This window comes from Eulemur rufifrons, chromosome 15, assembly GCF_041146395.1.
Source record: "Eulemur rufifrons isolate Redbay chromosome 15, OSU_ERuf_1, whole genome shotgun sequence".
Taxonomy (NCBI): Eukaryota; Metazoa; Chordata; class Mammalia; order Primates; family Lemuridae; genus Eulemur; species Eulemur rufifrons.
This window is the reverse complement of record NC_090997.1, coordinates 23,730,981-23,757,927: the sequence shown is the minus strand read 5'-3', so window position 1 is coordinate 23,757,927 and position 26,947 is coordinate 23,730,981. Positions and strand designations below refer to the sequence as shown.

The window sequence follows — 26,947 nt, the reverse complement described above, 5'->3', positions numbered from 1 at the left end:
TAATTATTCTTATCATTATTTTACAAATGAATGATGGGTTTTAAAGCATTTAAGTAACTTGAGCATGTGAATGGTGGAGATGGAATTTAAACGCATGAGATGTGCCAGAAAGGCAGTCTGGCATAGTTTTAAACCAGCATATCATTGAAAGTTGGGTGGAAAAATACTGGTGAATTTTACACTCTTTTTTTTTTTCAACATAAAAAAAAAAATCCTCCTATATGTACTATAGAGTGTGTTCATTCACACAGTTCTTTTCCATGCTACAGAGATTAGCACAGATTCCTAGGAAGGATGATTAAAATTGAGACACTTTGCTCCACTTTCAAATGCTGGCCATTGGTCAAGGAGAGTGGCTCAGACTGGCTGGGAGGGAAGGGCCTGGAGCATGGCTGCCTCTGCTGAACACTGGAGAAAGAGTGTGTGAGGCCCCCGCCATCGTCTCCAATAAGTGGTGTTGTGAGGGGCTGCCAGGCCTGGCGAGGGCTTCAACTGCCGCTGCATTCCTGCCCCGGGTCCTCGGTTGGCTGTGCCCCTGGCCCTGTGGCAGCTGGGAGGAATAAAGGGCTTCCTGTCTGAGCCTGGCGCTGCCACATAGAAAAGATTTTCTTCACTCTAGGGTTTTTTTATTCTCCGTGTTCAGTTGCCTGACTCTGCCTATCTTGACCTCTGATTTGTGTGTCGTATTTATAGTCTCTTAGTAAAGACTTAGGCTGAAAAAGGCCTTAAACATTATCTGCTTCTGCCTCCCACCTCCTCCCCATTTTGCAGTTGAGAAAGTTGACTCACAGACATGAAATGAATTATCCAAAGCTACGGGACTAGCGGCCAGGTCTAGCAGCCTCTCTCATGACTCTAGTGATTTTTTTTTTTCCTGTTATGGAATGATTTGTTCCTCCTGTGTCTTACTTCCCATCTCTTTTACTTGCTCATCCTGATCCTGGCTTGTGGCCTCGCTTCTTGATCCCTTGGCTTTGCGTCCTGCACTGATTGAAGGAACAGTTGTTGCTGGTATTAATCCCGGCTTGGAATTACTGTGTGACCCTTGTTCAAGTCACTTTGTGCCTTAATATAATTATCAGCAGATTAAGTGGGACCCTTATCAAGGAGGCACTCTTGGGGAAAATATAAATCAGGCAAACTGGTGACTTGTTTTATTATTGTTCATTGGAAGAGACATTTAGAAAACTTCACGGAAACAGATAAAGTGTGGGGGAAAAATCAGTTGATAAAGGTTTCATGTTGAGTAAGCTGAGCAAGGACTCATGAGAATTAGGGACTTTTCAGCCAAATGGTTATATAATATAGTTAACAGGAGAGAGTACTATTTCTTTGTTCTTTACACAGAATACCTGCTGGATCAAATTCTGCTCTACAGGCAATAGTATAGACTAATTTATAGGTTTTACTTCTGATCAACTGGGAAAATCATTTGCTTAAGTTGTTTAGCAGATCTGATTAGCAAAGAAGACTGTAGAATTTTCAACGCTGTGAAGCCTTGGGGTAGTAAAAATGGATTAGATACTTTTATATTGGACACAAATGAATAAAATCTGACTTTTAAAATCTGTTGTTAATCTCTTTGAAACTCGGTTTTCTTATATGTAAAATGGGGAAATTTATTTAGCTTATAAATGAGAGTTATGAGGATTAAATAAAATAGCACTTGTAAAGTGCTTTGTACATAGTAGGTTCTTAATCTGAGTTAGCTTCTTTCCTTCCTAAGTGTTTAAAACTTTCTATTATGTTTAGATATCTGATATCCATGTTACTGGAGAGTCAGAGGATATGTCTGCAAAGGAGAGATTGCTACTGTGGACACAGCAGGCAACAGAGGGTTATGCTGGAATTCGATGTGAAAATTTCACTACCTGCTGGAGAGATGGAAAACTATTTAATGCCATCATTCATAAATACAGGTATGGAATTTGTGGAGTTGTTTTCTTTTTACAAGTATGGGATATGTTGCTTTCATTTCTAAATTTTAAAATAACCTTTTATTGTTATAGAAACAATATATTTACATGGCAGAAAATTGGAAAATACAGACAAATTAAAATGAAAACATCATAGTCTGGCCGGGTGCGGTGGCTCACACCTGTAATCCTAGCACTCTGAGAGGCTGAGGCAGGAGGATCTCACGAGGTCAGGAGTTTGAGACCAGCCTGAGTAAGAGCGAGACCCCATCTCTACTAAAAATAGAAAGAAATTATCTGGACAACTAAAAATAGATAGGAAAAATTAGCCGGGCATGGTGGCACGTGCCTGTAGTCTCAGCTACTCTGGAGGCTGAGTTAGAAGGATTGCATAAGCCCAGGAGTTTGAGGTTGCTGTGAGCTAGGCTGACGCCATGGCACTCTAGCCAGGGCAAAAGAGCAAGACTCTGTCTCCAAAAATACTTTAGTGCACACACACACACAAACATAGCTGTAATATCTTTGGATTTTGCCAGTAACTTAGCAGATAGACTTGGATATGTAGCATCTGCAGGTAGATGACCAGGATTGTGTCTCTAAGGTATTTCTGAGTAGGAAGGTAAAGTTTTAGTTCAGATTTACAGCTCACAAATTTCCAAATCATATCTCCTAGTCTCGTACTCTAGTGAGTAGTTGGGCTTAACATTGGCCAATTTAGAGGTGGTAAAGAGTCTCCTAGTGAGAATTAACAATGAAATTCATGTTAACACTTAAATAGCACTTACTAAGCGCCAGGCACCGTTCTAAGCAGTTTACATATACTAATTCATTTAATCTTCACAATGTCTCTATTGTCATCCCCAGTTGACAGACAGAAACTGAGCCAACACTGAGTAAATACTTGCTTGAAGTCATGCAACCAGCAAGTGGCAGACTTGGAATTCAAAGGACAGGCTAGTCCTTGAGTCCATGTTCCTATTGCCTTATAAGAAGCTAAAGCCCCAGAAAATATTTATTGAAAACTATGTACTTCTTGCTCTCAGTTATTTTTCTTAGTTTTACAAAGATTGTGTCGTATTGTTGAAGAACTGAATATATTCCTAAATAGAATAAGCCTAAACTATAAACTTGTTAAACTAACAAACTTACTTGATTATAATAACAATAATTATATAGAATAGTTAATGGTTTGATAGTTTTCCACATGTGAGGCATTCTGTTAAGTGATTGATCAATCTATCTATCTATAATCTCCTTCAAATCTCCTGGCAAGCCCATAAAGCAGGAACTGTTATTATCTCAATTTTGCAGATGAAGAAACCTTAGGTTTACCAAGGTCACACTGCTAATAAGTTACAGAGCTAAGGTTCAAACCCTGCTCTTTGTGGCTTCACATCTCATTCTCCCTTTCTCCCTCTCCTTTCCCTTATTCCATCCTTTCATTCCTCTTGTCTCTCTCCTTTTCTTTCTCTTTTTTTATTTTGGAAATTTCAACATCTACAAAACTGTAATGAATCCCCCATGTATCCACACCCAATAGCCCCTATTTTTACACTCTGGAATATTCTTCTTACTTTATGGAACAACATTTAAATAGAAGTGGTGTAGGTTGCTGAATTTAAAAGAAAAACCAAGATCAACTTGCCTACACTTGTTTAAAGGAAAGTACCGGATCTTCTTAACAGTGCCAAGAAGGTTTAATGGTTACAGACATGGCCATGGTCACACTGCACTTCCCAGGTGACTTAAAACATGAGGCCATAGGAAGGCTGTTTGGCTGGACATGTCTGTACTTGAGATAATAAAATCTTTGTGGCTTTTGAATTAAAATATTTCGATTGTGATACCTAAAGAAATTATGTCATGATGCATCTTTGAGAGTGTGCTGTGTTCTCTTCTTTGAAGTTTTTAGGCAGAAGTAAAACATTTAGAAGCAGCTAGCCAGCTATTCTTCTGAAATAATCTACTTTTAAAAACAACAGTCTTTGAGTATTGTCTCTTTGATACTCACGAAAGGTTACAAATACAAATTGGTGTATATATGCTGTGCATTTTTCTCCCAAGTACTTAAATAATTCACTGTGTGTCAAAGATCCTAAAATTTCCTAGGAGAGTTTGATGTTATCTGGCTCTTATTGCTTTAGGTGAGAATTTGAACCTAGTGAATGTTATTTGTTTTGAACTTTTCTTTTGGCAGAAATCTTTTCAGAAAACCGTTTAGCTTTAACTCTGGTTTTCCTAGTTTGCTTTGTTTTCCTTTTTTAGAATTCACAGTAAAAATACCACCTATCAGGTTTAAATGCTTACAAGATTTCTTTGTTGCTGAAGTTCTGTGAAGTTATTCTGTGCCTCATAAAATATTACTGTGGTTTCTTTCACTAGAAGAAACCTTTCATCTGTTAAACTGTATTTTTAATTAAAGTTCTTAGGCCTTTCTTTATTTAAAAATACAGTTGAGTACTTTTCTGCCTCTAGCATGTGTAAGAATTAAATGAAGAGGGTTGAACTGCAGGGTGTTTCTAACTGGGGAGTGCCTTGATTTGCTCTAAAGACGAAAGAGACAAAGTTATAAACAATTGAATTATCACCGTGAGCATATTTTTGGGTATTGGACAGTAATAATCACATTTAGAGAGTAGCGCCTTATTTAACAGTTGTTTTTACTTGATTATTATTCCCATAAATTTTGTGATATAATTTGGATTTGCCGTAGAAACATATCCATTTAACTGGGATTTATTTTTGTATTTATTTAGATAGAAAGTTTTATTTCTATATGGATTTTATTTGGCTTCGATAATAAAAATTATCTGAGGTGGCATAATGAGTTTGGTTTCTACTCAAATACAAATTCTAATCACATGAAATACTTTGTTGAGAAGAATTCTAAGAGGGAGTGAGGGCTTAACAGGCTAGAACCTCATGATTGATTGCTGCAATGGATGGAAAGAGGGTTGTGGCTACCCTTATACAGCAGGTTTGCACACTCTGTATAGCATAGGAAATATTTCTCTGGAGATCAGAAGGAAAACATATCACAGTTTTCATTTAAAAGTAAGTCAGTATTATTTGTAATAAGTGATTTGGTAAGATTTTTTTATGCATAATATCTTCTAAAGATTTATAAATATTGACCTGAAACAGGAACAGCATCCTTCATATTTTCTGTTAGTGTAAATTGTATTGTTAAAAGTTATTAATCAAATACATTATTTTGGATTGTGGTTCCCCAACCCTTGGTCCATGGACCGGGCCACAGAACTCTGCTGCCCCCGCAACCCCCAGTCTGTGTAAAAATTGTTTTCCGTGAAACTTTGGAACTGGGGCTGTACAGCAGGAGGTGAGCGGCAGGTGGGCCAGTGAAACTTTATCTGTGTTTAGAGCCGCTCCCCATCGCTCGCATCACCGCCTGAGCTCTGCCTACGCACCCTCCCCCCCCCCGCCCCCGCCATGAAACCAGTCACTGGTGCCAAAAAGGTTGGGGACCACTGGAGCACATCTTTATAAGTGTTCCCACATAGACTATGACTTTTCAAAATAAAAAGAATGTTAACCTCAGTAAGCAGTATTTTTTTTTTTTTACTAAAAATTCTGTATCCTAAAATTTTCCATAGAAAACTTAATTTTCTAATTTTCATGTTTCTTAAAAGAACTATTATATGAAATACAAATGAAGAGACATTTATAAGGATCATTTATAGAATAAAAATGATCCATAAGGGTAAAAGAAAGTAACTGTCACAAAATAGGTACCCAAGAAATATATGTAGAATATTGATCATGTAGCAGTTTCTGTCCTGTGTTTTAACATGTGTTAGCTTTTAAAATTACCACAATCCTGTGAAATAGATTGTGACTCCATTTTTGTCAATAAAGAAACTGAGGCTCAAAGGGTGACTCATACGTTAGACATCACACACTTTTAAAATAATGGAGGTAAATGTTCTGGATTCTCATCTTTATATACTTCTCTGTAACTCTTATATAATTTCCTTTAGGCAAAAACTAGATTTCAGAAATGGGACTGTTGACCAGAACAGTTGTGGTAGTGCAGTCTTGAAGACTAACAATGTTCAGCGAAGATACATGGGATGAATTTCAGAAATGACTAAATGAATAGTGCCATATATATCTGCCAGCTGAAGTCTTTGCCCCTTGCAAAAAATTAATTAGGGACAAAATTAGTTGCTAAACTTAGAGTTAGCCATCTATGAAAACAGCATCAGCAGCAACTCATAAGAAAGGAAGGAATATTGTAGATAAAAGAACATTAAGTCACTTAGAATGAGTAAGAACAAAATCGCAGATGAACTGTTCTGTAGTTTTAGTATGTCATATTATCCTAAAGAGGATGAAGAGCCTGGATTATGTCATGGGTAATAAGAATGATAAAGTCGTATGGTTTAGTGGTGAAGATTACAAGGGATAGTTCTACATCTTCTGTTTAAACAGGTCATTGTTAAAATACATTATGTTTTTCCATTAAGTCTGTGTTAGAAAATTCTGTTCCTAATTCCTTCTAGGAACTTCTGTTTGTTATGTTCAGTCTTCAGTAGAAGGAGTTCAGATATACCACATATCTGTGCTTGTTTCTGCTTGTTTTGTTTGTATAGTTTCAGTTTTCTTTAAAGCAGCATAAAATCTTTTTACTGAAAACCACAACTGGTAAGGGATCTTAGCTAAATAAGCCTCACTGTTTCCCCTAACCTACCCTTAATTTTCATTCAAAAGAATAACAAAGAATACGGGATTTGATGAACTTAGATCAAAAGGGTGTCACAAAAACATTTGATGAGTAAGTAGCTCAAAAGCAAGAGAGGATGAAGTAGAATTAACCAAGAGCCAATCGGCAAGGGAGCCCAGCAGTATGTTCTATACACTAGTGGATTAATATATCACTAAGAGTTAGGTCAATAGGGAAGAATGAAATTTTTGACAGTACTGCATGTTCTTCAGGGGTAGATGTTATGGGCAGGGAGTTCAACTATGCCCTTATTTATGGGTGTGCTCAGGAATCACTGTAAATTTGACTTGTTTCTTTCTGAGAGTGATAAAGCTCTGACTTTCAGCTTGAAGTTCAGCCCATGACTTGTCTGACTTCTGTCAGTCTCTCCAAGTGGGTATCTGCCCTAGAACACTGACGATAGCCAAGTTCCAAAACAGCAGCACCCAGCATTGCTCAATGTGAAGACATGTCTGCTTGAGCAGGCATGAACATGAATATGTGCCTGCAGGCCAGAAAGAACAGTGCAAAATGTGCAGGAGGGCTGTGCAAATCTAAGGTGGAGATATGGAAAGACACTAAGTATGTCAAGACTGAAATGCTAGGGAGGTGTGTGTTTTGCAGAAAGATTATTTCTGTTTACTAGTTTCTGCTTGTCCTATTCTTGTTTTTAATTTATCCCATTCATTTATTTAAATCTCCTTTTAAGGCTCCTGGCATTCTTTTCCTAGGCATGTTTTAAATATATTAGCTGAATGAGAGTCAAGCTTCTGCGAATAGGTTGCATGCAGGAGCATACTACTTAAATGTTTTCTAATTAAGCAGCCAGGAACTTTTCACTTGTCTGAGTATGTAGTTGGGTAGCAATTATTTTGTTCCTTCTTTGCATTTTGAATTAGAATAAAATGGGGCCATCATATTTCACTATATTACATGTTTAAAGATGCTATAATTGGGAAGATTAGACTGTAAAGTTGTGGTCAGAGTCATCTTGTTTGTGTGACCTGGAGGCTGGTGACTCAGTCACATGCTAGGATTCAGTCACACCGTAGAAGCTAAACTGGACTGGACTGGTTTCCTACTGGGAGGAGGCCCTTCAGGGTTTGAAATGTTTCCATAGGAAGTTGGATTAATGTTGACTAGGTGGTTCTTGTCCCTTAGCCTTCAAGCTGCAGAATCCAGAAGTATGAGAGAGAGAGTGTGTGTGTGTGTGTATGTGTGTATGTGTATGTGTGTATGCAGACTGGTATTTCAGTTTGTGAGGCAAAATCGAATTGTTTATGTGCTTATCAAGTGAACTCAAAATGGTTGAAGTCTGAGAGCAGAAGTGGGTAACTTCTAACTATTACTACATTTTAAAATCCTTGAAAAGCTAACGTACACTGCTCATAATGTAATGCATCTGTGTCCAAGTGAGGTGTAGGAGTCAGTGCCCACATCCAGTGACCATTTTTATTGTGTCTGTACATTTTTAGATGTAATTTGGCATGTAAATATTTAAAGAAACACCTGCATGTATTTCTTTCTTTCCATGTTTGTGGCCCTCTTGCTCAGATCAATTTATAGAAATTCTCTGTAATACTAAACCTCCCATTACTATGTAAAGTAGATCTTTCTAGATATGAAGTCAGATATAGCCCACATTCTCCTACTTTCATTTTTGAGCCAGAAAACGGAAAAAGTGACACAGCCATAATAGGAAGATGGCTCATTGGCCGTCCTCTCCATGGAAGCCTGGTGAACCTGGTAGCAGTTTCTACAGTAGGCACTCCTTGCCAAAGTCCTACTTTTTCTTGTATCTGTGATGTTTTAAAATGCCACATAGTATTCCATTGTATGAATGTAACATAATTTATTTATAGTATCTTATTGATGGACATTATATTGTTTTTTGCTATTAAAACTTCGTATGTGTCTTTGTGCAGATGTGTGAATGTGTCTATAGGATAAGGTCGTAGAAGTAGAACTGCTGGATCAAAAGGTATTACCTTTAAAAGTTTAAGACGTATTTCTGAATTGTCTGCCAGAAAGGGTTATACTGATACATAGCCCTTATGCACTGTTTTCCCTCCATGATGCCATTGAGAAAGAAACATTTCCTAGATTGTTAATTGCATTTTAGCAGATCTCAACCTCATTCTTTTTCTATTCTTCTTTCTTTTTAAATTTAATTTCATTTACTTTTGTTCTTTGGAGACAGGGTCTCTCTGTGTTGCCCGGGCATGAGAACAGTGGCATGATCATAGCTCACAGCAACCTCAAACTCCCTCAAACTATCCTCCTACTTTAGCCACCTGAGTAGCTGGGACTACAGTCACGTGCCACTACACCCAGCTAATTTTTCTATTTTTTGTGGAGACAGGGTATCGCTCTTGCTCAGGCTGGTCTCAAACTCCTGGCTCAAGCAATCCTCCCACCTCGGCCTCCCAAAGTGCTAGGATTACAGGCGTGAGTCACTGTGCTTGGCCCATTCTTCCTTCTTTTACTTTGCCCTTTTACACATAAAATGATTTATTTTCAGCTTTTATAGATGTGCCAGAGCGGAAGTTGCAGGCCCATGTTTCCCTTTGTTTGATGTGCAAGCTGTTAGTCTAAACATGCATGTGTTGGGGGAAAAAATGACTAAGTAAGTTGGCAAATTTCAGAGTGATGTGATCACTGAAAAAGTTACAATATCAGCAGGGGGGCTATCTTGAGACAGCATATGACAGAGTGCCTATCACTGTGCCAGAGACTTAGGAAGTACATAATAAACATTAGTTTCCCTTCCTCCCTAGTACACTGTTGCTGATCCGCTAACAGTAGAGCACTGACTGTAGAGCTCAAGAGAAGATGGGCTTTGATGGAGACTTCCTTGCTTTGAAACCTAACTTGTCCTTCTTTTATCCTGTTTCCTGTCAGCACTCTCTTACCTCTTTCTTTCTTTCTTTTTTTTTTTTTTTGAGAGAGAATATCACTCTGTTGTGTTTCCAGGACTGGAGTGCCGTGGAGTCATCATAGCTCACAGCAACCTCAAACTCCTGGGCTCAAGCAATCCTCCTGCCTCAGCCTCCCGAGTAGCTGGGACTACAGGCATGTGCCACCATGCCCGGCTGATTTTTTTAATATGTATTTTTAGTTGTCCAGCTAATTTCTATTTTTAGTAGAGACGGGGTCTCGCTCTTGCTCAAGCTGGTCTCAAACTCCTGAACTCAAACGATCCGCCCACTCGGCCTCCCAGTCTTACCTCTTTCTTATATTAAGATTTCTTTTACACTACAGGAGCAGCTGGCATGTGTCTTGCCATTTATTTATTTTTTGATAGGCTCATCTATTTGTTTCAAAATTCTTTAATTTTGACTTGTTTCTTCGCATTCGCATCTTATTCTATGACACGCAGTAGTTTAAGATTTAATTTTCTACCACAGTAAAAACAAGTTGACCCCCCCCGCCCCCCGTTTTGGGGGAGGGAGTAATTATCCCTTTGTCACTAAGGTTTACTTAAACTTTTATCAGTTCACTAAAATATAGGCACTGGAGGAATACTCCTCTATCAAAATCAGTATTATTCTCTGTATGTATTAAAGTTTGTGAGGCTATTATGGGGCCTATTGTTCTTTGTGAAGTGAGAATCATAATTCATCAAGTATCCTGCAGTTATCGAAGTTGTTAGATTGTAATCTTGAAGTACTAACAAAGCTTGCTATAAATTGTAGTGTTTCTCCTCTTTGCTCTCTGCCTTGCTATTAATAGTCACTTTGTAGGGGAAAAAAGAAAAATATATAAAGTAAACTTGGACATCTAGTTTTTTAGGCATCTAGTGTATTTATTTATTTATTTATTTTTGTTATACAACACACACTCTGTCACCCGGGCTAGAGTGCAGTGACATCATCATAGCTCACAGCAACCTCAAACTCCTGGGCTCAAGCCATCCTCCTGCCTCAGTCTCCTGAGCTGGGATGACAGGTGCACACTACCACACCTGGCTAATTTTTCTGTTGTTTTTGTAGAGATGGGGGTCTGGCTCTTGCTCAGATTGGTCTTGAACTCCTGGCCTTAAGCCATCCTCCCGCCCCAGCCTCCCAAAGTGCTAGGATTACAAGCGTGAGCTGACTCACCTTGTCCAGGCATCTAGTTTTGAGAATAAGGGAAGATTACTTTCATAGCTTGTTGCTACCTTGGAGTTCTTAGCTTTGTTTCTTTCAGTAATCTGTGCCCAAATATGAGCAAAAAGGAATGCCTACACCCAGTTATGCAACTATGCATGGGTCCTCTGTGTGTTCGTATTTATTTGCGGGGGGAGAGGGGAGGACCATATTACAGGTTTTTCCTGGGGGAGGAGTGCAAGTTGAGGTGCTTTTCAGACCAGTAAGAACAGAAAGAATATGCTAAGCCTGAACATGATTTCATCCAAACAGTCATCTTCAGGAATTTGTTATGGTAACTGCTTTCGTGTCGTAGGATAAGTGAGGCATACTGAATGCATCTTCTTACCGTGTGATCTTTTGAAGAGCAGATGTTAAGTGGCCCAAGTGGCTTTACGCATCTGTGTGTGGGTTGTGTTCTGGAGTATAGAGGGTGTTCTAAGAATGATCTTTAGGTAAATGGAGTGGTTTTTTTGGTTTGTTTTTGTTTGTTTGTTTTAAACTTCCACAGAATCCGTTTCCAGTTCCTTGCAAACTGCTGAGTATACAATACACTGTTTTCCCAGCGAAGACTGAGCCCATATGAGCCCAGCCATGTGCTTGTCTGTGTGTGTACCCAGCAGGGAAGCACAGCAGAGTCATACTTCAGGGTAGATTGATTTCGCTAGAACTCATCAGCACCAGCCTCAGATGGTTCTGACCCGCAGTCTGTTCCTGTTCCTGTTATTTACTCCTTCTCTCCCTCACATCAGCTTCCGCCAACTACCTTTTCCTCACTGTTAACAGATGATCTCCACTCCTGCTCATAGAGAAAACTGAAGCCAACAAGTGGAAAATCTTTCTTTTTGCTACCAAAGTTACAAACCTACCTCATTTGCATCCATCCTCACCCCTGTGCTCCTGTTCAGCTCTGGAGTCCTTTGTCCATCTATCCAAAGCCTGTCCCCTCCTGCTGTGCCCTGGATCTCCTCTTAGTCATTGCCTCAGAAACCTCCTTTCTCGTGTATATTCAACTTTTTCCTTCAACAGATCTTGTTCTTTGGATTTGAAGCACCCTGAAGCCTCTCCCCTTAATAAAACAACAAACAAAACTACTCTTGTTAGCCCCATGCTTTTTTCCCCAAGCTACCTTATATCACTCCTTTTCTTCAAGGCCAGACTCCTCAGAAGAGTTGTCTGTATCCACCATCTTCATTTTTTCACTTCATATTTATTCCCCAACCCACGCTAATCTGTTTTCTGGTTCCGTAATCCACTAAAACACTTCTTCTAGCGTCACGAGTGACTTCCGTGTGACTAAATCCGATGGGGTTTTTCCAGGCCACATTTCACTTACTTCTTAGTATTTGGCTCTATTGAGCATTCTTTTCTTCTTAAAATACTCTTTTCCTTAGCTTTTATGGCACTATACTCATGGGTTTTTCTCCCATTTCTTGGGCTGCTCCTGCTCAGTTGTCTTGGCAGACTCAGCCTCTTTCACAAGGCCAGGACATGTTGGAGTTTTGCAAGGTTGCATGTTGTGCCTTCTCTTTTCCGTCCACATCGTCTTTCGTCCACATCTACAGCCTTGAGTATTATAACTAATGTTATATAAGTAAGTTCTGTAGATTTGGCCTTCTAAATATCTCCCGACTTGTCCATTTCTCCTCACTGCTGCCACATTCTTCTGCAAGCCACCATGGTCACCTACCCAGATCCTTTGAGTGTACTTTCACCACTTTAAATTTCTTTTCCATCTGACCCCAGATTGGATCATTTAATCTCTTATGATCCTCCTTAATGCATTTTAATGGTTTCCATAGTTCTTAGAAAGAAGTTCACAATCCTTTAAAAAGTTTATGAGATGCTGCATCATCTTGGTCCCTTGCCACTCATCCAGCCTATCTCTCACCGTGTTCCCCTCGCTGTTGGCCCCTCACCCGTGTACTGGTCTCCTTCTAGTCATGCTCCCTCCCTCCACAGGGCTGTGCAACGCTTTTCCTCCACCTGGATGCTCTTCCACCAGGTTTTCTCCTGGTTTACTCCCGAGCTCCCTTTGGAGCTCTGAGCCCTCCATGGACACAATTACTGTATTCTCATTGCCTTTTGTGGTAGATGCATATTAAATAGTGAGTGAATGACTGAATGAGTGAGTGAACTTGCTAGTTTGTTGACTGGGAAGAATTATTTATAAATAATATACCAAAGCATCAAGTTATATCTTCTCTGATTGCATTTTCGTTACATTATTTTTGTGCCAATAGACTCTTCTTAATAACCTGTGTACGTTGCTCTTTAGGCTGAGTTTCACAGCTACTTTCCATAAATCCTCTTTTGAGACCTTTGGCAAATCAGTTGAGTTCTTTCTTCCAATCCCATGCCAGCAGCAGCCCTTAACATCCTCCCTCCCATACCCACACACATTTCCAGATGCTCCCTAGGTGATTTTTGTTCTAACTTACGTAATTTCTGAGTTTCATTTCTTGTGGGAGGAGCTGAGACACTGGTTGCAGGATGTGTGTCCAAAGCCAGACAGAGACCAAGTTACAACTAAATCAACAAGACACTTGAATCACAGCTCTGTGATTTTTTTTTTTTCGTTCCACTTCAATATACCTTTTCTCTCAAATATATGAAAAATCAACTTTTAAAAATTAAAAAAAAAATCAATTGTGGTAAGATACATATACATAAAATTTACCATCTCAACCATTTTTAAGTGTACAGTTAAGTGGCGTTAAGTACATCCACATTTTGTATAACCGTCACCACCATCTGTCTCCAGAACTCTTTTCATCTTGCGTAACTGAAACTCTGTACCCATTAAACGTGAATTCCCTGTTCCCTTCTCCCCCATCCCCTGGCAACCACCGTTCTACTTTCTGTCATATCTTTTTTCTTGAATTGAGAAAGTGAATTGTTGCCCAGTGTCTTTCAGATGATTGGTAGCTCAAATCACAAAGTTTAAATGGTTTTGTTTTGTTTTGTTTTAAATTCTGATCAAAAGGAAATTCTGTGATCAAATGCGGTCTCTTCCAGGCTTTGTCATTTTACAGTGTACTGCAGAGTTAGACCAACACAAAATGTAACAACTCCTCTTGCCAACACTAAATGTATCCTTTTCTTCTAGTTTTAAATAATAAAAATAAACACTTGAAAAGAGTTAAAAGGTTCACTGTCTCCTACTGAGGGTATATGGCAGTAGGCATTTTTGTGTTTGTATGTGCTTTGTATTGTTACATAATTATCTGATAGTATTGTGTATTTTTTTTTTTTTTTGCCAATGCAAAATGTTCATAATTTTGGAAAAAAAATTAAAGAATTATTAGAAAGGAGGAATTCTAACATGGTTTAGTTCCTGGACTTGCCTGATAGGAATCACCAAGGGGAGGGGGAGAAACTTTTTAAAATACAGATAACCACGCCCTTCTTTCTGTTCTTAACTTGACTTAGGGCCCTAAAGCCATTTCAAGTATGAGAAACATTGATATAGTATAATATATATTGATGAGTACTGTTTTGATAACAATCTGGAACTTCATCGTATTTTTTTGAGTATGTCAATACACACACACACATATATATATATACACACGCATGCTTTCTTGTGTTTCTTTGTGGGTATTATCATCATTATCCTTTTCTCTTACAGCAGAAGCGTGATTTCTTCTCTATTTTCTTTATTTGGAGTTCTCAGCTTCATATTGGATGTTACTGTTTTAGTTAGTTCACGGTTTATAATGCCAGGATAGTGTGGTGAAGAACTCAGGCTTCATACTCAGACAGACCGGGTTCAAATCCTGACTGCCACTCACCAGATTTGTGTTCTTAGTTAGATTATGTAACTTCCTTATGCTTTGATTTTTTTTTTTTTTTTTCATCTGCAAATTCAGGATAATAACACAACCTACTGCTTAGGGTTGTTGAGAGGATTAAATGAGATATAATGCCTTTAAATTCTTTAATGCATTGCCTACCACATACTGTGTGTCACTATATATTAGTCCCTGTTGTTGTTTTGTGATTGTTACTGTTTTATAAGGCATCCCGATTGCCAATTTTACCATAAGCTGAAGTTGGTGGCACAGGAGTGCATAAGAAGGGAGGGGAAACCTAGAAGTGACAATTTATGCTTTTTATTGTTTTCATTGTATGCCTGTTTTTCAAATTGTTTTCAGCAGAGAAAAGCCTTTAGGAACCTCAGAAGGGTATGTGCTTGTTTAGAGTATGAAGAAGGTATGATATTGTACCTATTCCATGTGGACTTTGATAAGGATTTGAAATCTTGGTTGGAGGTGATAGATTGTGGCTTTGTCTGTAGAAATTAGTGAAAATAAGAGAAAAAGACCAAACCTAGGATGGAAAATGTCTCCAAGAATTTGAATCACTAATTCCTTCCAGCCCCTATTGCTCATTCATTTCTTTATTATTTATTCACTCCTCAGAAGTTCATGTGCTACGCATTATGCTAGATACTGAGGTTATAAACATGGACAAAACACAGGCCCTTCCCGTGGTCCAACATGAGAGGCAGACAAATGTATAGTTTTAATGAAATGTGGTAAATTTAGACATAGAGATAGCAGAGAGCATTTGGGAACAGAGGAAAATATTTCCTGGAAGAGATGATGGTGAAACCAAGTCTCAGGGAGAATCTGAGTTGGCCAGGTAGTGTCGTGTATGGGGGCAAGGTACGCAGTGGACAGTTCTTGAGCAAAGGAAAGAGGCAAGAAAAACCTGCGGTGTTTTTGTTTTTGTATTGGAAAACAGGATTTGCCCCTCTCCTTCTCCCAGGACTCGTGAAAGGTAAATTTCTCAAACATGGGAAAGGAGTTCTGATGGGGTTTAGCCAAAACCTAACTGTTTAAATTTACTTAGATAATTCTTAAGTGCCGATTGAGAGCCAGCACAACCTAACAAATGTATGAATTTAAATCACTTAACTTTTTTCATACTTTAAAAAACAAAATCCCGATCTGAACCTTGACTGTTGATATTTCTTACATCTGTCCTTTCAGCTGTTGTCACATTTTTGGTTCAGGATTTGGTAATCTTGTATCTGTCTTAATGTACTCTTCTCTTAGCTAACATTTCTTTCCTTTTTGTTAGCCAACTTTAATCAGTGTGCCCTCTAGTATGCTTCTAAGTACTTGCTTTCCAAATATTTTGACTTTGTCTTATGCTGCTTGTAATTGAGTGTATTGGTGTTTGCATGATATAATGTGGTAACTTACCTAGGTAATCTCTTGTGCTAATCCTCAGCCATTTATAACACTGTATAAGTCAGATTTTCTCACATAATCCTATCAAATTCTCATGTGAGCTAATATGTCGATAGAGTAAGGATTGGAAAGTTACTTTGGAGGTATCTATACCAAAAAGTATCTTATACAATTCTAATGTTCAGCTGTCTTTGGCAGTCTCTTGGTATAGGTGATGATACCCTTATACTATATCCATATATCCATACATATACACACACCTATATATGCATAAATGCCCACATACATATTTATGTATATATGCACATGGGTATATATTATATCTGTTTTAACTAGGGAGGATACTCTTTTGAGATGGGTGTTGTATGAAAGATAAACATTCTTTTTATCTAGAAATTATTTTGTATTTTGGCGATACCACTGTGTTTGATACCTTTTGCCCCATATTTTTGGAACAAATTAAGGGCACTAAGTGTGTATATAAGTGATTTATACTTTTTGCTTGCACTTACAACTTCATTTTAAGGCCTTCTCTTGGTTTTATGCTTCAAATTTAAAATTTATGTTATCTTCTTAGATTTTCATTTCTTTGTAAGCTGTTTTTAATCATTTATGAAAGAAAAGGTGGGCTATAAATATAAGTTTAAAAAAATTACAATCCATGATGATTGAGTCATTTAGAAAAGATTACATTATCATAGAAGGTAAAAAAAAAAAAGTAAGAAATTGTCCTTTTCTCCATAGAGGGACTAGTATGTATTATTTTAGGGGGCGAAGGATTATAGTATATGCTTTTGAAAAGTTTCCATAAAATAGGGAAATTCGAATAGGTAATGTTCAACTAATCTAAAATCTAATACAGGAACATGGCCACTACCTTCTACGTGCTTACAACATAGTCTAGTGCTCTTTGGTTAGTCATACCCAAGACAGAAATGAAATTTCTTGCTAACCTTCCATAAAAATATGTTACAGTGAAATGAAACCTTTAGAATGAAAATAAATATCTTTTGTATGTGAAAAATTACTGACGTGTTAAAGGTTATATTATCCCAGGGAGACTAGATAGAAAGAAGGAAGGTAAGGAAGACACAGCACAGGCCTCTTCTGGATGCTCCAGGCAAACAGAGGAAAGAAAGATTGAACGACGGAAATGACCACGGTTAGGAGATGAGCTAGGGAAGGGATAACATTTTGAAGACTTACAGGCTTTATTTGTTCCTAGTGGGTTTTAAAGTTTTCCCTTTTTCCATTTTTGCTTAACTAATTTTCTTTATCCAGTACTGTCTTTTAGTGGAGAAAAGCCATTAAAGTGTTAAATATCATGTTAGAACAGGTGACTTATTCAAATTCATTGCATTATAACAGCTGCTTTTGTGCAAAAATGACTATGTCATTTTGAAGTAAGTCTTATGTTTTATTCTGTTAGTTAAAAAACTTGATTCTTCAATGACTTGATTCATTCTCTCTGGGATTAGTCAGTGTTTACTTTCTTTGCTAATGGCAGGGTTCTCACTAACATGCCATTTCTTGTTCTGAGATTTGGCAGATGCAGAAAGCCTGCTTTTTATTCCTCCAAAATGTGTTAACTTTATGGAAACAAAGCAATTTCTTTAATGAAAGAATTTTAATCTAAAATCTAAATTCATTTTTGTCTACACTATTATACTTACCTGTTTAATAATCTTGAAGTTGGCAGATTCTTCAATGTGCTTGTATGTGAATTAAAAATGTTATTTTTAGAGGTCTGTCATTTACCTCTATTGTTGTCAAAGGGTTTATTGTTCATATAATAAATGTAGGATCACTTTTGAGTGATCATATTGATAGCACGTGAAAAACATTAAAGAATTTTCTAATAATTTCCCAGGATATGAGCATGTAGGTAATGGTAGCTGCATTTCCAGGTTATGAACAGTGCAAAATGCTATAAAACTATAAGTAGATTTCTTGGGAGGTCACTGTAACAATAAGAGTACAAATTGCCATTTACCTTTCTAAGATTAATGGTATGTTTTCAAAGAGTTTCTCATATAAGCAGCCTGCCAAGTAGTATTCAAAATAATTTGCATTTCACTCCTCCCACACTGCCTCTGAACCTTCCCACTCTTTCTGTGGTTCCCCAAATAATTATTTTGAACAAACCAGAATGCCTGGGGGATTATAGAGAGCCCTGCTTTTGTAAGGTGATCAACAGATTCTTACTCAGTGATTTTTGGGGGTGAGTGCCACTTTTTTGGAAGGCTTTGCTAGTTCCACATTTGTTTCTGTGTTCTTTTAATGCTTTGTTTTTGAGATCAAAGTTTCCTGACTGGCTTCTGGTCTTGAGTGACGCTTCCAACTACCATATTTTGCACTTTCACTACAAGGAGTATTTGAGGAGTCTTTTCCCATCTCACGTAGATTGAGCTAGCTTCAAAGTATCCCCATGGTTTAGAGTATCATGTTAGTCTCACAAATGACGTCTGGTACGTGAGAAAGAGTGACAGAGTGTGTGTGTACGTGCCTGCCTGCACATATATGCACACGTGGGTGCTTGTGAAGATATAAATTAGTGTTTATTTTAGCCATTCATTTATGATTCAAATTACTAACTAACCAGCCTACTTACCAATTAATCAGTAGTTATTTATTGAGGGTCTACTTTGTATATGTCACTATCTCAGCAGAGGGATAAAATAGAAAATTTTATTAATACATGGTACTTACTATCTTGGAGTTGACTGGTTGGGAGAAACAAGATATTCATGTACACAAAACGGTGACTTAATAGGGCAAGGAAGTATAAGATTATCCTAAGTGCCACATTGAGTGGCACAGGCCAGGAGCTGTAAGGACTGTAGGGAACAGAGAGAGAAATGGGGACTGGGAAGATCAACCAGGCCCCACAGAGGAGGTGTGGCTTGATCTCTCTGTGGAAGGTTGAGTAGGATTATAGAAGACAGCAGTGACATGGAAGGACATGCAAGAGTAGGGATGCCATGGACATGGCATTGAACTGGGCACAGAGTTTTTTGTGTTTGGGGAGAAATATTGAGAGGGTGCTGGTTGGATTGGGAAGATGCTATTGGAGTAGTAGAGCTTAAATCAGTTGAATGAGACAGATACTCATGTATATTTTGACTATGAGACATTTGCAGACTTTGTTGAAAGTTACATGTGTTCACATTTTTATATTTTCCTTGTTATATTTGCTTTTGACACACCAAAGTTTCTGCGAGGAGTAAGCAATATTAAATGTTTGATGAAAATCTCTATTTTAAAACAGGCTTAGTATTAATATTTGCAGACATTGTTATATAAATAGGTACACCTGTAAATACAATGTTGAATTGGCACTTGAGAAAACTTAATTAACATGGTGAATTTTTTCCTAGGCCGGACCTGATAGACATGAATACTGTTGCTGTTCAAAGCAACCTTGCAAATTTAGAGCACGCTTTTTATGTAGCAGAAAAAATTGGTGTCATAAGACTCCTGGACCCTGAAGGTGAGTTATTTTCTTGACTATATATGGACAGGCGTGAAAGTCTGATCAAAAGTAGTCTATTAACATCATAAAATAATTTATGTTGCTGTTTTTAGATGTTGATGTCTCCTCACCTGATGAAAAATCAGTAATAACTTATGTTTCATCTCTCTATGATGCATTTCCTAAAGTCCCTGAAGGTGGTGAAGGCATTGGTGCAAATGTGAGTATTGATTTTTCCATTCTAGAAGTTGTGGATTCAGTAATGACCAGTTAACCAAATCCTTTCATAATTAGTACTTTTGCAGTTTTTAAATATAAAATATGTTTTAAAGAATTTGCGTTAATATGCTGTTTAATAAACTGACACTCTGTGTATTTCATGGCATCATTCCACCATTAAATTTAAAATATAACTAATTAAAACATTTGTTCTGTCAGGCTATTTAGAGTTATAGGTCATTTTATGAATAAAAGCTGTAAACTCCTAAAATTTGGAGATTTTCATTTTTAGCTTGCTGTTGTTTTACAACTGCTGTTTGCTGTGTATAGAATGTCTCACTTTTGGAAAGAATTTCAAGTTTATTAACTCATATGATCCCATGAAATAAGTAAGCTAGATATTATTTTTCTGATTTAAAAGAGGAGTCTAGAGGAAGGTTATTGGATTTGGCCAGATTAACAGCTAGTTAGTAAACTGGTCAAGGTCTCTGACACTTAGCTTTGGGCTCTTTATTAGTTCTCTGTTTCTCAAAGGTTTGTTATTCAATTCAATCATGCATTTTGTAGTGCTCATGCTAACAAGGGCTTATGCATTTCTGCAAGAGAACAGGAAACACTGTATTTTGCGGAATGATCCCCTTCAGTCAGGCTTCTATTCTCCTCTGTGCAGATGCCTTTTTTTTTTACATGTTACTCTGAAGATTTAGGAGCTCAGCCTGGATTAGCTCCCTTGGATTAGGATCTCCCTTTTCTGGTCTCTTATCCCAGCTCTGTGTGCTAGACCTATTTCCGTATTCTTCCTTGGGTTCTTTCTTTTAAAGATCTTATCATCTTTGGATCTCTCACTAACTTGTTCCCACGCTTGCCCCTCACGATTCAATGTTGAGTTTTGCTTCAGAATGTTTCTTTTGGCCATCGCTTGCTTTCTCTTCTCACTGCCTCCACCCTACTCCTGCCTCTTATCACTCTGGAACTAGGGTAGCTTTCTTACGGCTTTCCATCTCTATTTTTTTTTCCCTCTTCCCACCACCTCTGCACATTATTGCCAAATTAATCTTATTAAACCCGATGTCTTTAGCTTGAAAACTTTCAGTGGCTACATATTGGTTGCAAGGTTAAATCCAATCTAGATATTCTGACATATAACAAAACTCTGCATATATTAACTATTCTGCTCACCTACATTTTTAGCTATGATTTTCCAGTATGAACCATTTACTGACAGCTGGGGCATTTCCATGTCTGTGTCCTGTCTCACTTGGGACTCCCCTGTCTTTTATCTACTCTCTCCACCACCCCACGCCCCAACAATTACTTACTGATGATAGCAGAACTGCTCAGAGACGACCTTTTCCAAGAAGCTTTTAGTGACTGTTTCAAGGCCCAAACACACTTACTTGATTCTTATCTTGACTAGCATATACTACCTGTTTCAGTTATTTCAACATGTAATTAAATACTGCTTTTCATTTTGCTTAAATGTTTATATATCTCTTTTGCCTCCCCATTTAGACAGTAGCTCTTGACAATAGGTATTATGTCTCAAGGTATTATTTTTTATTATAATACTTAGCACAGTCTTTGAACATAATAAGCATTCATCAAATACTTAATTGAACATAGTAGTTGGCAGCCTTCCAGTTTCTTCCATTTTTAAAAAGTTTACTTACTGAGTACTTGAATAATCCCACCATACATATTTCCTATAGTTTTCATTCCTATCTGGTTTCCTACATATTATATAACTCTTTTGAGTTTCAGATATGCAGTGGACTTAGATCTAAAATGGTTGGCAGAGATGGCAACTAACTTGGCTTATATACAAGCTGTTGTTTTCCCTTTCTTGAGCCCTAGAAAATATCTGAATTGACCATGGATTTTTTTTCTGCTATACTTGGATACAGCCTCAGAAGCCTTGTCAACTGATAGGCAGCCACTATCTTTGGATCAGGATTGGCACTCATTGGGCTACTGTTAGTGGCCAAATGTCAATAGCATGTTTTTAAAGCTGTTTATGTGGAAGGCATTGGGGCTGGGTAGAAAGTAAGAAAACATTTAGCTGGTTCTCTCTGTCAGGCTTCAAGACGTGTAAATTCACGAATGACTTCCGACTAAATCATGTTAGATAAGAACATTATTATCTACCGACACGGACCTTTTCTGTCATGTCATTGTTCTAGGATGTTGAAGTCAAATGGATTGAATACCAGAATATGGTGAACTACCTCATCCAGTGGATTAGACACCATGTGACCACAATGTCTGAGAGAACATTTCCTAATAATCCTGTGGAACTAAAGGTCAGTGTCACTACAGAAATTGAGTAGGGTTGATTTGATTGTAAACTTTTAAATAGTGCTGTAAAAATTTTGTAATTTTAGAAGTTCAAGAAAATTTGCCCTTAGCAAGCCACTAATAAGTAGACAAAAATTTTTATTTATTCATCCCTCTGTTATACAGAGAAAATAGAGGTAAACATTGATAATGAAAAACATAATAGCGGCAACATCTCAGAGAAATTTGTAGTCCTTAAGCTTTGATTTATTCAGTGTTTAAAGGTTTAATTTGAGAGAGTCTCTAGAACTGACATTGTTTTTGGTGTATGGGAAATGCTTGGAGCCCACTGGGTGGCTGGCAGGAAGGTCCTCTTGGAAGTGCACACAGTGTGATGTGGTTGGGAGTATGCTTGTGGTTCAGTCCTGTTAAGAACTGCCTCAGAGGCTTCTTTTGTATAGCAAGAGGTACATACTGTATTTTACCATGAATTTGAAAATACATATCTGACTTTTAGTACGAGTGAATTCATGGTTTGGTAAAATATTTGCTAATACTGAAAAACTTAGGTCAAGCTCTTTAAGGCAAAGACATTAAAGAAATATAAAAGGTGTAGTAGATATGTAAACTTCTCAAAGAATAAATTGTTTCATTTTGCATATTTAGATTTGTTGTAGCAAAGTAGTCTACTTTAATTTCTAGAAGCCAGTAATGTGAATATTGATTACAAAGCCTTAACTCCTAGCTTTGTGAGCTTTGTTTTCATGATCAAACTGAAATTGAAAAAAAAAAAAAAAACGGTAGTAACCCAGGGTGGGCCCTGTTGGAGTTATTTGTTATGTTTCTGCATCCATAAAGAACATCTGTGGAACAGCTCTCATTCCCATTGCCAGAGGGAGTGTGTCCTTGGCACGGAGTTATTTGGCATCTGATGATATGAAACTTTTTAAGTGTTCTAATGTTGTTTGTGCGATGTCTCCCTAAATGGATGTAAAACCTTCGGGGGCAGGAAAGCCTTTCTCTTCTACCACCACGTGGTACCACGAACAGTGTTTAACATATAGTGGCAGTAAGTGCTTAGTGACCGACAGACGTCCTAAAACATCACATTTTGACCTCAAATCAATTTCAGATTTCATGTTCAAACACACTTATTTCCAAATGGATTGCTATTGTCCAGACCCTTGGGTAAATTTGTACTGGCTTCTGATTAGTGCAAGATTCCTAAAGTTATGGAAGAAATTTGAGTGACCACACCGATTCCTTGCTGGTTCCTACGATAGGACATAGTACAGGAAAGAAAATATATCATGAGAAGTGCCAAATAGTTGTGTTAGCAGAACTTTGAATGGAATCCTTCAGAAATGTGTCTGCCTGAAGATTTACAGGGCTTTGTTTTAAAGCAGCATCAATTATGATGAAATAATTAGTATATGCTTATTAAATGTGGAGATGTTTTATCTACATAATTTTTTATGAAGGTCTTTGTTAATAAATACAATAAATTATATGTAAGAGGCTCTCAAATTAATATCTACAAATTAGAAGATAATTTAATTATATGGTTGAAACTTCTATAATAGCACCATCAACTAATTGCATCTACCTTCGTTTATTAAAAAATCTGTTTATTCCAAGTTATTACAGAAGTCCAAAGGGAAAAAAAGAAGAAAAGAATAAGTTTAAATTGGCCAATAGGACATTGAAACCAAATTTTAGCCCTATCTATCTGCCAAGAATCCTGTTTTCAAGGATATAACTATGAAATCCTTTATGGAAATTGCATCAAATTATTTTTACAAAAACTAAAAGCTAAAGAGCAGCATTTGGAAAGTGCATCTTTTAAAGGATATGTTTTCTTGTTTGGGTGATGAGAAATTTTTAGAAGAGCCATAGTAAATACTGCCATGGTTTGTTATTATCCAGATCCCTGTGTGGCACGTGTTGAATCATGGCTCACATCAATAATTACACTCTCATCAAATCTCACATAACCCAGGTCACCAACTGGCTGGGAATCAGTATTGTCTTTTTGATTGTGAATTTTATGAAGGAATTCCACTGAATGTGTATGACACATTAAATAGCATTTGAAAATGGGGACTTAGTGAGATAATGAAAAAAATAGGTCTTTGAAGTTTGGCCCTTAATTTATTTTCCCTTTCATTTTAGGCACTTTATAATCAGTATTTACAGTTTAAGGAAACAGAAATTCCACCAAAGGAGACAGAAAAATCAAAAATTAAACGCCTATATAAATTATTAGAGGTAAGCTGAAATTTGCTTTGTAGTGTTAAGTGTATTTTTTGTTGTTATATTGTTTTGACATCTTTGCTTCACATTAAATATTTTTGTTTTCTCAAGATTTGGATAGAATTTGGACGCATCAAACTCCTTCAAGGTTATCATCCAAATGACATAGAAAAAGAGTGGGGGAAACTCATTATTGCCATGCTCGAGAGGGAGAAGGCCCTTCGTCCAGAAGTAGAAAGGTGGGCCAGAGATGTTTTCTGCTATGGATCTTGGTGGGGGAATTGGAGAGTGTCTTTGTTATTGTGCAAAGAACTTAAGTTTTCGAGCCAGGCAGACACAGGACCAAAATTTACCTTTTCTCTTTACTTGGCTGTGTGACTTTGGATAAGGCACTTAGTCTTGAGGATCCTTAATTTTCTTATCTAGAAACTCTTTAAAAGGTTTTAAGGAATAACTCAGTGAAGTTTATACACACACACACACACACACACATATATATATATGTATATATATACACACACGCACACATACACATATAAAGGACCTGGTAGGCTGGATTGGTATGTGAAGTCTTATCTAATGATATGTTATAGCTTTAAAGACAGTCGAAATTACCCATAATTTCTCATACAGGCCTTAACTCACCAGGGCCTGGATCTGGAAGCTCATAGGTCAACAATGAACTTATTTTGTTTCTTGTTACACTTTTGGCTATGGCCCGCTTTCCATGGGGCAGTGGAAACCAATTCTAGCCCTTTTCCATTTAAAGGGGGATGGGATGGCATCTAGAACACACTCAGTTCAGATTTCCTTCCTGCCACACTTCTACAAATGCATTTATTCCACGAAATCATCACTGGCTGTTTACCATTCTCCTCTGTTACACCCAGTTGCCCAGGAAGGTGTTGCTTAGTCTTCAGGAAGCTTTTGTCTCAGTCGTGGTGCTTACCTCACAGCCTGGCGAGTGCTACACGAGAATTGGGATCTGTGTTCCTCAGCCATGAGGTCCACAGCGCCCGGGCCTTGCAGCCCGAGGCCTGTGTGGTCAGGCACACCTCTTTGGCCTCCTTGGCTGTCTGCAGAGCAGCCACACTGACTGCTTTGCTCCCAACTCTATTCCTAATCCTTCTCAGATCTCACCTCCAATGTTAACTTCCTCAAGAAACTTCCCATTCAGGCTAGCTAAGATGTCTTGCTTAGAACTCTCGTATTTACCTGTATTGTTTCTTTGTAGCACTTATCTTAGTAGTTATTTTATATTTGTTTCTGAAATTGCTTGTTTAAGCGCTGCCTGTTTCACAGATGGGAACTCCAGGACGGTGGAGACAAAAATCTTGTTTTTGCTGTGCCTTGTGTTGCCGATGCTTAACACAGTGCCTGGTATACAATAGAGGTGCTCAGTATGGTCATGTTCTTTGTGCCTCCCACATGGACTTCAACATTGTTGGACTATGAAATAATGTGTTGAAGATCCAGGAGCATGTCTAACTTGTTAGTCTTTTACTAAATTACTGATTACAGTTTTGTTAGAGCACAATGTTATATCACCTAACTGGAACATCAGAAGCAAAACAAACTTGAAATACACATAATAGAACTTTTATGGAGGAGGTAATTCAGAGTGATTAAAACGATACAGTAAGCTAATCATCTGGAATAGTGGAGAAGTATGCTGGAAAAAGGATACAGAGTAGATTTTTAGTCATTACAATAGTAGCTGAATTTTATTATATGTCAATAAAAGAATACAGAGCATGGTTGATAGTTCAGGACCCAGGATCCACTCAATCTTGAGTCAGCTTGCAAATTATGTGACCTTAGACAAGTTTTTTAACTCTCGAAGCCTCAGTTTCCTCATTTGGAAACAGGTTTTAATAATACCTACCACATTTAGTGGTTATGAATATGAGGAGAGGTAATATATGTAGAATGATTAGTTACTTTCCTCCACATAATAATTGCTTAATAAGTGCTAGGTGCTGCTGTTGTTGTTTTGAGCTGTTCTGTTTACTCACTATATTTGACATGGCACTCTCAAATTTTCCCTTTCTTGACTTCTGAAAAGAAAAATCTCTCTCCTTATCGTGGAGAAGCAACAGTTCGGCTTTCTAGTTTTGGTGGTAGGAAAATATTTAGGAGGTTGTTTGGATAAATACCTCCATTTTTCTTGATGCAACAGGTTTTTTGGCATTGACCATGTATCACAAATAATAGCTACATGGCACGGGACTGTGTAAAAGACAAATGGGAAAGAGCCAATGTTCTTATGCCATGTAACAACCTATAGAAAGGAAAAACAAGCAAGGACAAATTGAATTTGCATCAATACTCTACTTGGTACTTTGGCTTTTAAAAATGTAATGTAACTATAGTAAGTTAGAAGTAACATTACTGAGAACATGTTACATAAAAAAAGGTAAATGGATAATTTTCCAGTTAATTTAACCTAATAAACAAATGACATGGTGATTAAAATGGAAATGTATTTTGTTTCTCATCAAATTCATTTGTTTATAGGTACTCGATGATGTCTAGCTTTTTGCCTTTGTTATGTTATCCAACACAGACCTGGCCCTTTGCAGAAGTCAGGCCATGATCGAATATTTGTGTTCTTGTAGCCGATGGTTTGTATTGCCAGAATAATCTTTACTTGCTGTACCTGGGCTTCTGTGAGGCATCTGGGTTGTTTTTTAGGTGGTTGCAATTGGATGACTCTTTGTGAAAATATTTGGCATATCTTTTCCAGGGACGCCCAAATCACT

General features: G+C 37.6%; 1 protein-coding gene across 9 annotated transcripts in view; it reads left to right on the top strand.

Moving 5' to 3' along the window:
* DST (dystonin) overlaps positions 1–26,947 on the top strand; it is a 443,403-nt gene that overhangs the window by 246,965 nt on the left and 169,491 nt on the right. For all 9 annotated transcript variants that reach the window (XM_069487494.1, XM_069487495.1, XM_069487498.1 and 6 more), the window contains 6 exons: positions 1,753–1,919; positions 19,345–19,457; positions 19,553–19,659; positions 21,839–21,958; positions 24,105–24,200; positions 24,297–24,424. In XM_069487494.1, coding sequence (XP_069343595.1) covers positions 1,753–1,919; positions 19,345–19,457; positions 19,553–19,659; positions 21,839–21,958; positions 24,105–24,200; positions 24,297–24,424 — 731 coding nt within the window. The remainder of the gene's footprint in view (positions 1–1,752; positions 1,920–19,344; positions 19,458–19,552; positions 19,660–21,838; positions 21,959–24,104; positions 24,201–24,296; positions 24,425–26,947) is intronic.